The 16,425-nt window shown below is 38.2% G+C and overlaps 1 protein-coding gene across 1 annotated transcript in view; it reads left to right on the top strand.

The window, feature by feature from the left end:
* Positions 1 to 4,243: 4,243 nt before the first annotated feature.
* The window catches only part of LOC131435541 (dual specificity protein phosphatase 18), a 31,490-nt gene continuing 19,308 nt past the window's right edge, over positions 4,244 to 16,425 (top strand). Inside the window, exon 1 of the mRNA XM_058603548.1 lies at positions 4,244 to 4,888. Coding sequence (XP_058459531.1) covers positions 4,608 to 4,888 — 281 coding nt within the window. The 5' untranslated portion in view covers positions 4,244 to 4,607. The remainder of the gene's footprint in view (positions 4,889 to 16,425) is intronic.

Below are 16,425 nucleotides of genomic sequence, written 5' to 3'. Positions count from 1 at the left end.
CCCCAAATATTTTTTATAATAAATTTAGAACAGTCAACTGTGAAAAGGTGTTTTACACTGACGGTTCAAACATCAACAGGTCCACAGGCTTCGGCATCTTCAATCAAAACATCACCGCTTCTCACAAACTCAATGATCCGGCTTCAGTTTACGTCGCAGAATTAGCTGCTATTCAGTACACCCTTGAGATCATTGAAACCTTGCCCAAAGACCATTACTTCATTGTCACGGACAGTCTAAGCTCAATAGAAGCTCTCCGGGAAATGAAGCCAGGAAAGTATCCCCCATATTTCCTGGGGAAAATACGGGAACACTTGCGAACTTTATCTGAACGGTCTTATTTAATATCGTTAGTCTGGGTCCCTTCGCATTGTTCCATTCCAGGCAATGAAAAGGCAGACTCATTGGCTAAGGTGGGCGCATTAGAAGGTGATATTTATGAAAGACCAATCTGCTTCAATGAATTTTTCAGTATCTCTCGTCAGAAAACTCTCGAAAGTTGGCAAACTTCATGGAGCAATGGCGAACTGGGACGATGGCTACATTCCATTATCCCTAGGGTATCGACGAAACCTTGGTTCAGGGGGATGAACGTGAGTCGCGATTTCATTCGTGTTATGTCGCGGCTCATGTCAAATCACTACACCTTCAACGCACATCTCCGGCGTGTTGGGCTTGCGGAGAGCGGTCTCTGCACCTGTGGCGACGGTTATCAGGACATCGAGCATGTCGTGTGGTCGTGCGTAGAGTATCGTGACGCCAGGTCGAAGCTACTGGAATCCCTTAGGGCCCGAGGTAGACCGCCTGAGGTTCCGGTTCGGGATGTGTTGGCGAGTCGGGATAGTTTATATATGCTTCTCATATACCAGTACCTTAAACACATTGATATACAAGTGTAATGTGTTATCCCTCGCTCAGAAAGTATAAACTCCACCTACAGGTTCGACACTAACATCCGCCCGATTCTCTCGATCCCCGTCCCTGTCCACCATCTTCATTGGAACTAACAAGATCTTTTTTTGTCACTAACTTTTTCGTTACCCCTTCCCTATCTCTTCACCATCTCGATGGCAACTAATTAGATCTTTATCGTTTTCAAACATTTTGTTCCCACATCCCCTTTTTACCCCGTTTCCACAATATTTACTTTTTTTTTTCATTCTCTTCCGTAACATCACCATCATCGTCCACGGAAGGCCGCCCCAGTCGAAAACCAGCATGCGGGCCACCCGCCGGGCCTTCGTAGCCTGGGGGTGTTTCCCGCGGACCCACGCGGACCGAAGGATGCGGCCAACATGGATCTTCGCCAACGGCATATGGAAGACCCTCATGAGATATTCAATTCACCGGCCACTACCGATAGCTTCTCGAGAATCCGCTACCGCTACATTACATAATGATACTTTTCTAGTTTTAAGTTAGTCGTAATTAAGATTAGTAAATACCCTTGGCATCTTAGAGCTTAAGCAGTGTGCCTTAAAATTATACTATAATATTGAATAAAAAAAAAAGTGACAGTTTTCAAATTTCAAACTGTCACTTGCACAAAAATATTGTCCGAAAAGAAATTGTAGGAAATAAATTAGCACATTTATTCTGATATTAAATGCAGAGGCGTTGTTCGTTTGGAGATGATATTTTCTGCAAGATCTGCCAATTTGATAGGAAAGTTTGAAAAGAGCCCTTTTTTCCAACAATCCCTGATTTAAATGAAAAATGTATTCGAAAAATTATCGCAGAAAACAAAGCAAAAGCCTATGGTAAAGTAGAATTTAATCTACACTAACCTACATACTTCGAAAAAATCTTGTGATTTTACTTCTTATAAGATGCATATAAATGGAGCGTCGTATTTCACACAAATTTATATCCAAGAACGAAATAGTGAAATAGTGTGATTTGAAAATTACATGGCTTGAAATCGAATGAAATAAAAATAAAAGATCAATAGCAGCAATGCGGATTGAACCTAGAAACATTGAATCACAAAGTGCATCAGCTAATCGATTGAACCACAAAAGGCCATATCTGCTTGATGGATAATTGATACACATAAATCCATACAGCGGCACTTGGTAGTCGAGTGTAAATTACATTCGGAGGCTGTACAATTCTGTACGAGTGGAATATTGTGTCATTTAACAAGTTAAATAGCTCTGAATTGTATAGTTTATAGAATTATGTCACCTTTAAAATTCGTATTTTTTCCTGTTTAACCCAATTTTATTTTCTGAATATTTTCCATATAAAATCGTAGTTCATACTAAATAAGCATTTATTATTTTATTATATTTATTATTCAATAAACGAAAAACAAATCACTACGGCCGAGATGAGAAGTTCAGGATAATCATTTTCTTAGATCCATTTTTCATCCACATATGTCGCCAAGATTAAATTTTATGCCGAATGATCACTCTAAAAATAACCTACATTGTACAAAAAATCTGTTATTTAAAACCACATTTGACGATATTTTGATGTATGTTATTTTGAGAACCGTGAAGTTACAACTGAAAAATATTTCCACCTGTCCAAAAATAAGTTGTAGGAAATTGAATGTACACTAAAACTGTCCCAGAAAGTATGGACGCACTTTGAGAATATTATTCTCAACATTTGCTACTTAGCCATTGTAGACTAGCTGGCGCACCTTCTTGCGAACGTTTCTCATTAAATTCTGTACAGACTTCTTGGCGACAAGTTTTGACACTTTTTTCAAAATTTTTTCGAACTGTTGAATGGTTTTGGTTGCCGAGACATGTTTCCTAAGATGTGCCTTCGTTAATGCCCAAAATTCCTCAATTGGTCGAAGTTTTGGGCAATTTGGTGGATTCATGTCTTTTGGGACGAAAGTGACATTTTTGGTAGTATACCATTCTACCGTTGATTTCGAGTAGTGGCAAGAAGCAAGATCTGGCCAGAGAACAACAGGATCCTTGTGGCTTCGAATCATGGGTAGAAGTCGGTTTTGTAAACATTCCTTGATGTATATTTCGCTGTGGTGATGAAGGGTTTCGAAATCTTACCGCAGCTACAAATTGCTTGCCAGACCATAGCTTTCTTACCAAACTTTTCGACTTCAATCGATGTCTCCGACTGGTTTAATGCCTGCCCTTCTCGCACCGTATAAAATTGTGGTCCCGGCAAGAATTTGTAATCGAGTTTCACGTAGGTTTCGTCGTCCATAATTATGCAGCTCAAATTTCCAGCAAGAATCGTAGAAGAATGTTTCTTGTTTCGGACTACGTTTTGGTTGTTTCTGCTTCTTATAGGTTCGAAGATTCGAAGAACATTTGACTTCGAAGTGCCCTCTTTTTTGGTCACATCCCGAACTGAAACCTTCTTCTTTTGCTCGAATACCTTCAGTATACGTTTATCCAACTGAGGGTTCGCAGGACCTTTTTTTCGACCCCTTTTCGGTTTATCTTCAAAGGTGTTATCCTCACCGAATTTCGCACGGCTTTTTCACTTACTCCTTCCATTTTTGCTATCTTTCTCAATGACAGTCCGCGTTCTGTGCACCATTTGTACACAATTTTTCGACGTTGTTCTGCTGAAAGTCCACGCATTTCGAAACAAACTAATGAAAACGAATAAACAACTGCACAAGTGGATAGAGAAGAGTGTAAAAAACAGGACGCAGCCATAAAGATTGACAGACTCTTAACCATTGCGAAATGGTAGCGGTTTTTTTGTTGCGTCCATACTTTCTGGGACAGTCTGTATACACTGAGAAGAAAAGATGAATGCGTTTTCAAGATTCACAAAACTGAACTTTATCCCTAATGTTTTTCGTAGAATCTTATTCTTAAACCAGTTTTAAAAATTAACATATGACGGTCATTTGATTAGTGCTTTTTGACGTGAATATGTCTTAGTTTAGGTTATTTCATATCCCAAGATGGCGGTAAATTTGGCTCCAGTTGGCGAATAGTGTTTTAAATCAATACTTATGAGCTTTTTGAAACAGATTATAGATAGACGTTTCCATCCGTTGGTGATACCTGTCAATCTCGGCTGTTGGGCCGTTTTTGAAAAAAATCGTGCAAAACAAATTAACTTGATTAAAGAAAGAAGAAGAAAGAAGAACGACATCGAAACTATGACCGCACACGATTTCAAATAGTCGCACAGTGCCAGTCGTGACGCACTGCTTCGCCGCACCAAATTCCTTCCAATCTGCGCACCGGTAGCCATTCTCCTCCATCGGATTGTCGGTTGAGTTGATTCAGAGGCATTCCATTCTTGCCATGTCAGTTGTGAGTTGAATTTCAAACAGAGCACAAGCAAATTTTGTACTTCGTAGAACAAACGGCTCGAAACAAGATATCAAAACACTTGAACAAATTGTTGAAACAGAACTAATTCCGAGTTACAACAGTGCGACCGTTGATCCGCTATCGATTTTGAGTTTTCCTGTTGCTGTTCTGCTGTTAGCAGCTTGAAGAGTGAAGAATTCTGTTTGAATCTGATAAATTGTGAACTGACGGAAGAGCCTTCCCAGTGCTTGATTGGTGTCAAAACTAAAATAACCCATTGATCTTATTAGTTCAGTGCGGGTGTAGTAAGTGAAAGAAAAAAGAAATCTACGTTATAGTCGAACCATGAAAGTGGTAAACATAAACAGTGTGAATCATCAGCATCATCTGGACGGCTTGCAGTCGACACTAATGGAGGACCCAATCACACCGAAGGCAACCTCGGATGTGGTGCTGGATGGTGTCTCCGGTCGTGATTCCGGTGGTGATTGCCACGGTGGTGGCGGTTGTTGTTCGGGAGTTCTGCTCCCATCCGGAAAGCCCAACCAGATCCAGGCTCTACTGGAGCGTCATGAAAATCCACAGACTGCCGTCGCTTCCACCAGCAGCGCCGGTAGCCCCACCACGTAAGTATCTTTGGTTTGTTTTTTTTCGGGAGCGCTCCGATTGGGAATGGAATCGGAAATCATTTTTCACTCCAAACGAACTGCGACGATTAGCCCCAAACGGCGCTGTTTATTGCCCCGTTGCTGCCTGTGTGATGTTGTTTTAACGTTCCTTCGCGATCGAGTTTCCTCTTGCTTCGACGAGGGATCGGAATGTTCTGATTGAGTGCGATATTCAAGCGAAGGCGATTTTGCCGGTTCCTTTCTAGCGTCGTTGGTTTGTGTTGAGAGGTATTTTTTTATATATTTAGAGAGGAATTTCGAATACTATGCGGGAAGTGAAATGTTTTACCTTCGTGTTCGCTATGCCAGCTGAGTTGAGTTGGAAAATCAAGAAAAGAGCAAGCCGACAAGGCGGTGGAAAAAGAATTCAAGGTAAAATCAAGCGTTTTAAGGCGGATGGCGACGGGTCGACGGTGCTATAAATATTTGAGTGCCGTTGTGGCAGCGAATTAAATGTCGAGTTCACCCAAACAGGTAGTCAATGCGTTGGTTTCGGTTCGGGAGCAGATGACATTTCAAATAGCCTAATTTGTCAGGAGAATCGTGTCCGTTTGTTGTGTTGAATGCGATGCGGATGGCAAAGCAGTACGATTAGTTTTGAGTAGACTGTGAGTGGAATTCATATCGTGGTTCTGGGTTTCATAATAGAAGTTTTGGTTGTGTGTGGATTGTACTCATCTACGATGTATGAATAGTGAATGTTTATTTATTTATTTATTTATTTTTTATTTATTTGTCGTCAATCAAAAGTAGACCATAAGGATAATTACAATAATCGTCTTAAATTTGTAAACTATTCTAAATAGATTCTAAATAGATGTATAATTTATTATGAGTTAAATAATAATAATTGGCTTACCGAATAGAACTGAAATATTGCTTTAGTTTGTTTTTTGACATAGTGAAATCGACTGCTTCTGAATGCTTGTTGTATACAGCCATCAATTGATTTATTGGCCCATTTTTCGCATAGTTTGTTCGCTGGTGGTTTGTAATAAAAATATTTCGATTTCTTAAACGCCGAGATGGTATGTAAAAATTTAGATTGGACAGGAGTTGACTGGAATCTATGCGATTCGAGACAATGTCATTTACAAATGAGACCATTGAAAATTCTCTGCGTTCTTTTAATGTTTGAATACTTATTAGCATACAGCGGGCTTTATATGACGGAAGAGGAAGTCTTGTCCAACCTAATTTACGAAGTGCAAATAACAAAAATTGTTTTTGAACTGATTCTATTCGATCTTCCCATGTGATTAAGTAAGGTGACCAAACTAGGCTACAGTATTCTAGTACTGACCGAACATAGGCAATGTATAATGTTTTAATTGTATACGGATCGTGAAAACAGTAACAAAATCGTTTTATGAATCCTAGCATGTTATTGGCTCTGTTTATGATTGTATTATAATGGTCAACAAAAGTCATTTTAGAATCTAGTATTATTCCTAAGTCCCTAATTCTTTCACATTTTTGAACTGTTTGACTTCCAAGAGAAAGTATCAAGTCAGGTGTATTTCGTTTTTTACTGAATGTTATTCTACTGCATTTTTTCACATTTAGTTGAAGAAGACTTTTGTTACACCATGTATAAAAAGAAAGAATTTCTTCTTGATAAACCTTGGCATCCTCACTTTCCTCTATTTCCAAAAATAGTTTTATATCGTCTGCATATATTAGAATTTTTAATTTTTTTTAAAAGAAAGGAAATGTCGTTCACAAACAAGATAAATAAAAGAGGACCTAAATGAGATCCCTGGGGGACCCCGGAACTGACGTGAATGGGGCTCGACTTTTTACCCTTGAATTTTACAATTTGTTGACGATTTGTTAGATAAGATTCCAACCAATTAAGAAGACCTGGTAAGATTCCCAATTTCTGTAATTTGAACATAAGCATGGGTATGTCAACACGATCGAATGCTTTGCTGAAATCTGTATAAAGAGCTTCAATGTAATTTCCCTTGTCCATAGCGGTCAGGGTATAGTGGACGAAATCAAGCAAATTAGTAGTAGTGGAACGTCCTTTGAAAAATCCATGTTACATGTGAGTAATTCTATTTTTTATTTGACTAAAGAGTTTGTCATTAACGATCGCTTCAAAGAGCTTCGGAATGCAAGAAAGAATAGCAATCCCGCGATAGTTGCATATGTCTGCTTTTTTCCCATTTTTGAAAATTGGTATAAGGAAAGAGTTTTTCCACGTTTCTGGAAAAACTCCAGACTGAAGCGAATTATTAAAAAGCCAGCACAAAGGGGTTGCAAGATCTAATGCTAATTTTTTCATAAATATGGGTGGAATCCCAAAGAAATTAAAATATTCACGATCGCGGTCATCTTCAGAAAACTTCGTGTAGATTTGTTGAAAAAATTTAGCGAAAAGATTACAAATTTCTTGTGAGTTATTACCAATGTTTTCCTGTAGATACATTCTTGACGGAAAGTTTTCTGATTTCAATTTGTTTCTAACATAACTAAAGAATTCTTTTGGGCAAGACTTTATTTCCTGTTCAGTTCTTGAGTTATACTCTTTGAATGCAGTATCAATTGCTAAACTTAGTTGGTCACAGATGTGTATGTAATTCGATAAATTGTCACTATTATTTTCTCTTTTGTACTTTTTATGAGCTTTTTGTTTTCGATTTCTTAGGTTTCTAATATGCTCGTTATACCAAACAGGATACTTTGAATTATTTTGTCGCCTAATTTTCTTTAATGGGACATGTTCATTTATTATGTCGTACAGCCGTGCGTAGAAAATATCGACTGTAATTTCGACATTTCTTTCGTTTCTAAGGAGTTCTTGCCAATCTATTTCTCGTAGCTTACGACTAATACTATCATAATTTGCTGAGTGGTAATCGAAAATCTCCTCATACTCGTAGTCGTCGGGTCTATTAATCTGATGTATAAATATTGAGAATTCGATTGCTGTATGAAAAGCTTCATTTTTCCACAATGGAGTTGGTGATTCTATTACACAAAAATCATCGTGAATATTAGTAAATAAAAAATCTAAATAACAGTTTTGCTGATTTTTTACATGATTAATTTGATTAAGACCTAAACCGGATATTTTGTCGAATAAGTAATGAAGTGTTTCATTCTCCCCAACGAGAGGTAGTAAAATGCTCTCATTTTCAGCGTCTGGAATAAAGTCGATATTGCGCTGATTAAAGTCTCTATATATATGAACTTTAGCTTCCGATGGAAGCTTAGTCATGATTTCATCAGCAACATGCAGAAACTTTTCATATGTAGCTTTTTGGGCATTGTTAGGAGGAAAATATACTGAAACAAAAATATGTGTTTCACCTGCTAAATGAATTCTTACCCATACGTGTTCAAATTCTTTAAATTTCGTAGTGGTTATCATTTCGGCGTCAAATTCTGCTAAAACAGCAATAAGAACACCTCCCCCCGATTTTTTATCAGATGTATGGAGCTCACGATCGTTTCTAAAAACGTTGTAAATGTTTCCGAAGACTTCCGTGCTGTTAACGCTATCATCCCAACTAGTTTCGGTTGCTAGAATAATTCCATACGAACACCCTAAAATATTTTTATGGATTTCATTAATCTTTAGTGCGCTCTTCATACGGTTAAAATTTTGACAATATGCTACGATTTCTGTCGACGATGATAGATGAGGAGATCTTATTGAACATGATTGTTGACTTATGATAATATTGTCATTATTCTCTTCTTCTGGGTAATGCGTCAAAATTGCCGAAAACACGAATGTTGAGCACGACAGGCCACGCACGTATCAGTTGACGAACATTCAGCAGACATTTGATTCGGCATCGTTAGTTGCAGGTTGTGCTCTCGATAAGGATTAATCGTCGGTCCTCTTTGAAAATTAATTGTAGGTCTGTAATTTGTTGGTGGTCCCGAAAATCGATCCTTAGCTGCAGCAAGAAGTATTCTATCAGGTGGAAGATTATTTCGGCTGTTGTTGTAGTTGTTGTTGTTATAGTTAGTGCAATTATTATTCATGTCGTGACTAATAATGTTATTACAATGTCGTTTTGTAGATGAATGATGCGTTGAAAGAGTATTGGATCTGTTATTGAAATTTTTTCTTGAATTTCGCTTTTTGCGCCTTCTTGACTTGTCAGCCTCATTTTGCTGACGTCGGAACCTAGATTGACGTGCGTCGTACTCACTCCAATCAGCTTTCCATACCTTTTTGGTGCCTAATAAACGCCACCCAGAATAGTCGGGTTTTATACAGTTCAATTCGTCATCCAAACTGGGGCATGAGTCAGGTGTCGATGATGATGATACAGCAATTTGGATTCCAGCAATATTTGTTGATAAAGACTTCAACTCCTCTAGAATGTCCAACTCGACCATAGAATTCGGATTGTTAGGTAAACAGGTTGCTGTGTCAAGAGATAGCTGGCTGAGTTGACTTATTTCGTTACTCAGGTCTCGCAAATTAGAAGAAAATTCTGACGTCACGGTTTGCAGTGTCGAGAACACACTTTCCTTTGTCGATTTTAAAGCTGTATCTAGCAGTGCAGTCATGTGATTTTTAATACTTGTCACACTTCCCGCAAACTGCTATTTTTATTTAGTGCGATCAGCTCATTTTTTATGGTAGTGAGTAAGACTTCTAGTCCGTCAATCGCCTCATGTATTACAGTTGGCTTCTCCTGTTGAAAAGCAAACTTATGCAGCACTTCCGTGTTGGCCTGAAGTTGCTTCTCCAGCAGTTTTTGTTGCTCAACAAGGCTGCTATAATGCATCTTTACTTGTAGTAATTCTTGACATACCTCGCAACATGGCAGCACATAAGAATTAATATCTGCTTTTTTGTCTCTTTTCCTGAGAGAACCGCGCTGAATGGTAACACCGATGCAGGCCGCGTGAAATTTTCGAGGGCAGCCAACGCATGTCCACATGATTGTGTCGACGGAGGTATCCAGTGCACAAATTTCACAACTCATGTTGATTACACAACTAAAAACAGTTAAAATAAACAATAAATAATATTTCGCGCGCGGCACTGGGAGCGAATGAAAAACACGTCCGAACTTGACGACGTCTAATGAAGAAAAAATGTATAAATGTCTAAACCCTTCTGCAATATCTGCCACGTGTGATAATTGTGACATTTTGTGTGTGTATTGAAATGTGTGTCTACAGTCGGACATTTTCAAAAACTTACGAACGTACGATAATGAATACGTTTATTGCGAACATTACCATAAGCTGATGTTATAGTAATATTTTCCTGGACCGAAACCGTCCGAACATTCCTCAAATTGAAATAGAAACAACAAAAGACGAATCTCCAATTTTATCTGCAGAAAAGTTCCTGCCAATTTTAATTTTCGTTATTATTGTCATGTAACGTACACAATAAGAAAAAATCAGGTAAATTTACGTCTTCTGAGGCCGACATATTCGAACATAAAAAATGACACGTTCGTACAGTTGATTTAATACAATGTTATCCATTTTGATTTATTTTTACGTGTTGAAACATTAAGTTTTATGTTCTTGCGTTAAAGACTAGACGCAAAATCGCAAAAATAATGATTTTATCCATCATTTAGACCCTACTCGTTAATGGAGAGTAGATCACGTTTTTATAAATTCATAGTCATACATGGATTTATGTTACTTGTAAATTTCAAATTTTTCTTTGCTGATTGCTTCCCAAAATTCTAACACCAAGCTGCACTGCAGTATTTTTTTAAAGTGCACTTCAACCTAATGGGGCCAAAATGTTGTCATGTCATTTTTTTGTCATTTGTGCAGCAGGCGTGACGTTTAATTATGCAATTATTATAGAAAAGCTTAGAATTATTTTCAGAGTCGAATGCAAGAAAGGGAGAGGCATCTAAAAATGGCGGCCCATCAGCCGCAACTGGTCCTGCTGGTGGAAGTTCATGTCACTGTCAATAATAACTATATGAGACTCAAACTAAAAATCCTTCTTATCCACCTAGTGCTGCGATAATGTCTTTCTCTTGCCAATTTAAATAGACTCATTAATATTTCCTCGGGAATTAACGATTCCGAAACTTTTGAAATATATTCTTCCATCTCCGAGTAACTTTTGTTGCATTGAAAAACACTGGTATTTGTCTGGACATTCCATCTCTTGAACCGGAAATATTCGCCAAAACCCTTTCAAATTTGATTGACATTTTGAGCTTTAAAAAAACTTTATCGAAATTTGTTGAGTCATCTGCGAGAAAATTCAACCGATGAAAAATGTGGAGTGTCGATTACGTCACTTATAATATTATATCTTCAGAATCTGAATTGACAACCATTTGGTTTTCGAATTTCATTCACAATTCAACAGAACAATTTAAACTAGCCTAAGCTTGTTAAAATCGGTTCTGCCATCTCTGAGAAAATTGAGCGATAAAAAACAACGCGTTTTATCGGTTAAGTCACATACCATCATATCTCCGGAACCAGAAGTCGCATCCATTTGATCATCGAACTTAAACAATAGTCCAATAGTAGCTTTCAACGATTTTTTTCAAAATATCTTCTATAAATGCACACACATACACACACACATACACACACACACACACATACACACACACACACACACACACACACACACACACACACATTTTCCGATCTCGTCGAAGTGAGTCGAATGGTATATAACAATAAGGGTCTCCGAAGCTCCGTTCAAAAGTTGGCTTTTCCAGCAATTATAATACCCTACTATAGAGAAAGGCGAAACATTTTCGTCTATTTTTACCGTTCGTCTTCAATTCGACAGTGCATTGGTACACAGTTCGAAAAATTCTTGTGATTTTACACCATATCAGATGCACATAAATGGAGCGTCATATTGCACACAAATTTATATTCAAGGACATGTAAAATTGTGTAATTTGAAAATTACATGGCTTTAAAACGAAAGGATTAAAAATGAAAAGATCGACATCATCAACGCGACTTGAACCGAAAAACATTAGATCACAAAGCACACCAGTTAGTCGACTGAGTCACAAAAGCACATATCTGCTTGGCTGGTAAATCGCGCTTATAAATTCAAACAGTCTCACTTGCTAGCCGAGTGCAAATTACACTCGGAGCCAGTAAATTTCTGTACGAATGGAATATTGGGTCATTTGAAAAGTTAAGTAGTTATTTTTTTTTTTTTCATAAATACGTTTATTTCATAGGCAATATACATAAGTTTTTCTTCGCCGTGGCATCCACAATACATAGTAGTTTAAACCTAATACATTTCGAATATCATATTAGTATGTTGGTACTCATTAGTTAATCTAAACACTGTTTTTATCAAGCGAGTTGCTATTTTAATTATATTAAATAAAATACATTTATTTTGTACATGATCTTATAACTATTTCAGGATTGTTTGTATCAGTTCACCACTTATATTCAATATCCTATAGTTGGCTATTGGTTGAACTCATGGAAGAGAAAACAGTTTAACATAAAATAAAATTTAAATTGGAACTCCAATGGATTTAATGAAATGATAAAGAAGTTTCATGTATGGAAGGTCACGACAAGCAAGAATGTCGCGAACTGGGACATTGGATAGTCTACCTTGGGTACGCAAGGAATTTATTAGTTGAGATCTGACATCACGAAACTCCACGCATGTCCAAACAACATGGTCAATATCGCGGTAACCTTCGCCGCAAGCACAATGATTAGTCTCGGAAAGTCCAATTCGAAGGAGATGTGCATCTAACGTGTAGTGATTGGACATGAGTCTGGACATCACACGAATGAAATCTCTACTCACATCCAGTCCCCTGAACCATGCCTTTGTCGATATTTTAGGAATAATTGAGTGCATCCACCGACCCAGATCATCTTTATCCCAAGAAGCTTGCCAGCTGGCAAGTGTTCTTTGGCGAGACGCGCTATAGAATTCGTTGAAAGCAATCGGTCTCTCATAAATTTCACCCTCAATAGCACCACGTTTGGCTAAAATATCGGCTCTTTCATTGCCTGGAATGGAGCAATGAGCCGGAACCCAAACTATTGTGATTAGATAATTATTATTCAATATGTCGTTCAGACACTGTTTTATTTTACCCAAGAAAAACGGTTCATTTTTGCCAGCAGCGTTTGAGCGAATGGCTTCAATTGCACTCAGACTATCTGTGAAGAGGAAATAATGGTTTGGAGATAATGTGACGATTACATTCAAGCTATAATGAACTGCTGCTAACTCTGCTATATAAACAGATGCAGGTTCTTGAAGCTTGAATGAGGCCGAAACATTATTGTTGAACATACCAAACCCTGTCGCTTCTTCCATTCGCGATCCGTCCGTGTAAAACATTTTCTCAGAGTTAATATGCCTGAACTTACTTGAAAATATTTTTGGGATTTCCATAGAGCGTAGGTGGTCCGGGATTCCACGCACTTCGCGCTGCATGGATGTGTCGAAAAATAAAGTTGAGTCAGGTACATTTAGGAGGCTGACACGGATAGGAATATATCTTGAAGGGTTGATTTCCTGTGACATATGGTTAAAATATACTGTCATGAATTTTGTTTGAGATCGAAGCTCGACTAGTCGTTCGAAATTATTAGTTACCATGGGATTCAGCACATCACATCTTATTAGCAGGCGTGATGAAAGCTCCCAAAATCGATCTTTTAATGGAAGAACTCCCGCCAGAACTTCAAGACTCATTGTATGTGTCGAATGCATGCAGCCTAAAGCAATTCGCAAACAACGGTACTGAATTCGCTCAAGTTTGATAATATGAGAATTTGCAGCGGAACGAAAACAAACGCATCCATATTCCATCACTGAAAGTATCGTTGTCTGATACAATTTTATTAGATCTTGCGGATGAGCACCCCACCAAGACCCTGTTATTGTTCGAAGAAAATTTACTCTTTGTTGGCATTTCGTTATCAGATACCTAATGTGTCCTCCCCACGTGCATTTGGAATCAAACCACACCCCGAGGTATTTGAAAGTCAAAACCTGTTCGATTATTCTTCCCATCATATGAAGCTGAAGTTGCGCGGGATCATGCTTTTTTGAAAAGACGACCAGCTCTGTTTTCTCCGCAGAGAATTCGATACCAAGATGAACAGCCCAAACGGACAATTTATCTAAGGTATCTTGCAATGGTTTTTGCAGATCAATAGCTTTGGATCCAGTAACTGAAACCACGCCATCATCTGCCAATTGTCTTAGTGTACATGGGGTTACTAGACAGCTGTCAATGTCATTCACGTAAAAATTATAGAGGAGCGGACTGAGGCATGAGCCTTGCGGGAGACCCATGTAGCTAATTCTGATTGTTGCCAAATCGCCATGTGAAAAATGCATGCGTTTCTCTGACAAAAGGTTGTGCAAATAATTATTTATAACCGCTGGGAGTCCATGTTGGTGGAGCTTGTCTGAAAGAACATCAATGGAAACTGAATCAAATGCTCCTTTAATGTCTAAAAATACAGATGCCATTTGTTGCTTTTGAGCGAAGGCAATTTGGATGTCAGACGAAAGTAATGCAAGGCAATCATTCGTCCCTTTATTTCTACGGAAGCCAAACTGAGTATCTGACAACAAACCGTTCGTCTCGACCCAAGTGTCGAGACGTCGTAGAATAATTTTTTCGAACAATTTTCTGATGCAGGACAACATCGCAATGGGTCTATATGAGTTGTGATTGGAAGCTGGTTTCCCCGGCTTTTGAATGGCGATAACTTTCACTTGTCTCCAGTCAGGTGGAACAATATTTTGCTCAAGAAACTTGTTGAACAATTCCAACAAACGTCTTTTTGCGAGGTCGGGCAGATTCTTCACCAAGTTGAATTTAATTCTGTCCAATCCAGGAGCGTTATTGTTACAAGACATGAGTGCTATGGAAAATTCCATCATTGAAAAGGGGCTATCAATGGAATCATCATTTGAAGAAGACTCCCTAACAATGCTATGCGTAGGAACGGAATCTGGACAAACTTTCCTCGCAAAATCAAATATCCATCGATTCGAGTACTCCTCACTCTCATTTCCTACGTTACGATTCCTCATTCGTCTGGCCGTATTCCAAAGAGTGCTCATTGAGGTTTCTCTTGACAAACCTTCCACAAAATGTCTCCAATAGCTGCATTTCTTAACCCGAAGTATGTTCTTGTACTTGGTTTCTAAAACCAAGAATTTTTCAAAATTCTGAGGAGTTCCTCCTCCTCGTTTTAAAAACGTCTTGAAAGCATTTTGTTTCGCGTGTTTAGCATCTGAGCACTCTTTGTCCCACCAAGGATTTGGAGGTCTTCTGTTAGACGATGGACCAAGAAATCGTTTGGTTTGGGCTTGTTCTGCGGCCTCCAGAATCGAACAAACGAGGAAGTCATATTCTTCAAGTGGGGGAAGCTCTTCCATTGAAGTTAAGACACTTGAAATATTACTTTGGTATTTAATCCAGTCAATATTTTTTGTCAAATCATATGGAATATTAACTGAATTAGCAATGCCTTTGTTACTGCTAATTGAGATGATGATTGGTAAATGATCGCTACCATGTAAATCAGGAAATACTTTCCAGGTGCAATCTAGTCGAATTGAAGTCGAACAAAGAGATAAATCTAATGCACTTGGATGTGCAGGAGGTCTTGGGATCCGTGTCATGCTACCCATATTTAGTACCGTCATGCTAAAATTGTCGCAAATATTATATATTAGAGATGATCTGCTATCATTGTAAACGGAACCCCACATCATTCCGTGCGAATTGAAATCTCCTAAAATCAAACGTGGAGCAGGAAGGGCTTCGACAATTTCATTAAGCTGTCGTTGTCCAACTTGAGCTCTTGGAGGAATATATACCGAAGCAATGCAAATGTCCTTTCCTTTAATGTTTATTTGACAAGCAACAACTTCTATACTAGAAGTCGAAGGAATGTTTAATCTATAAAAGGAATAACATTTCTTAATTCCTAAAAGCACTCCACCATACGGGGAGTCTCTGTCGAGACGTATAATGTTAAAGTCATTAAAATTTAAGGCTATGTTTGATGTAAGCCATGTTTCGCACAAAGCAAATACATCACATTTTTGACTATGCAACAAAACTTTAAATGAATCAAGTTTTGGCATGATGCTTCGACAATTCCACTGCAGGACAGTGATTGAATCATTTGCGGCGGATGATAAATTATCCATCAAATGATACAAAACCTGAAAGAGCTGGCCATTGAGCTGATAACTGTTTCAAAAAAGTTCTAGCTATTGGAAGGAATGCTGTTATGATGGTCTTTAGAGGTTCAGAAATATTGAATGCAGCGAAAATCCATTCTACAATTTCCGAAAATTTCAGTAATCCTGTTGGTGAATGTGAAATGGAGCCCACTGGATTATTGTCTTTTCTTGAGCTAGTTCCTGGATTGGTTTGTGAATTTGACAAACCAGGAGGCACAGTTTTTGGTTTTAAATTTGGCTTTTTAGCTTTAACACGGGGATCTTTTTTTGAAGGTATAATTTTAGGTGTCTTTTTTGGTAT

The sequence above is a fragment of the Malaya genurostris genome, chromosome 3 (assembly GCF_030247185.1).
Source record: "Malaya genurostris strain Urasoe2022 chromosome 3, Malgen_1.1, whole genome shotgun sequence".
Taxonomy (NCBI): Eukaryota; Metazoa; Arthropoda; class Insecta; order Diptera; family Culicidae; genus Malaya; species Malaya genurostris.
The sequence above is the reverse complement of the archived record's forward strand: the minus strand, read 5'-3'. Positions and strand labels throughout refer to the sequence as shown.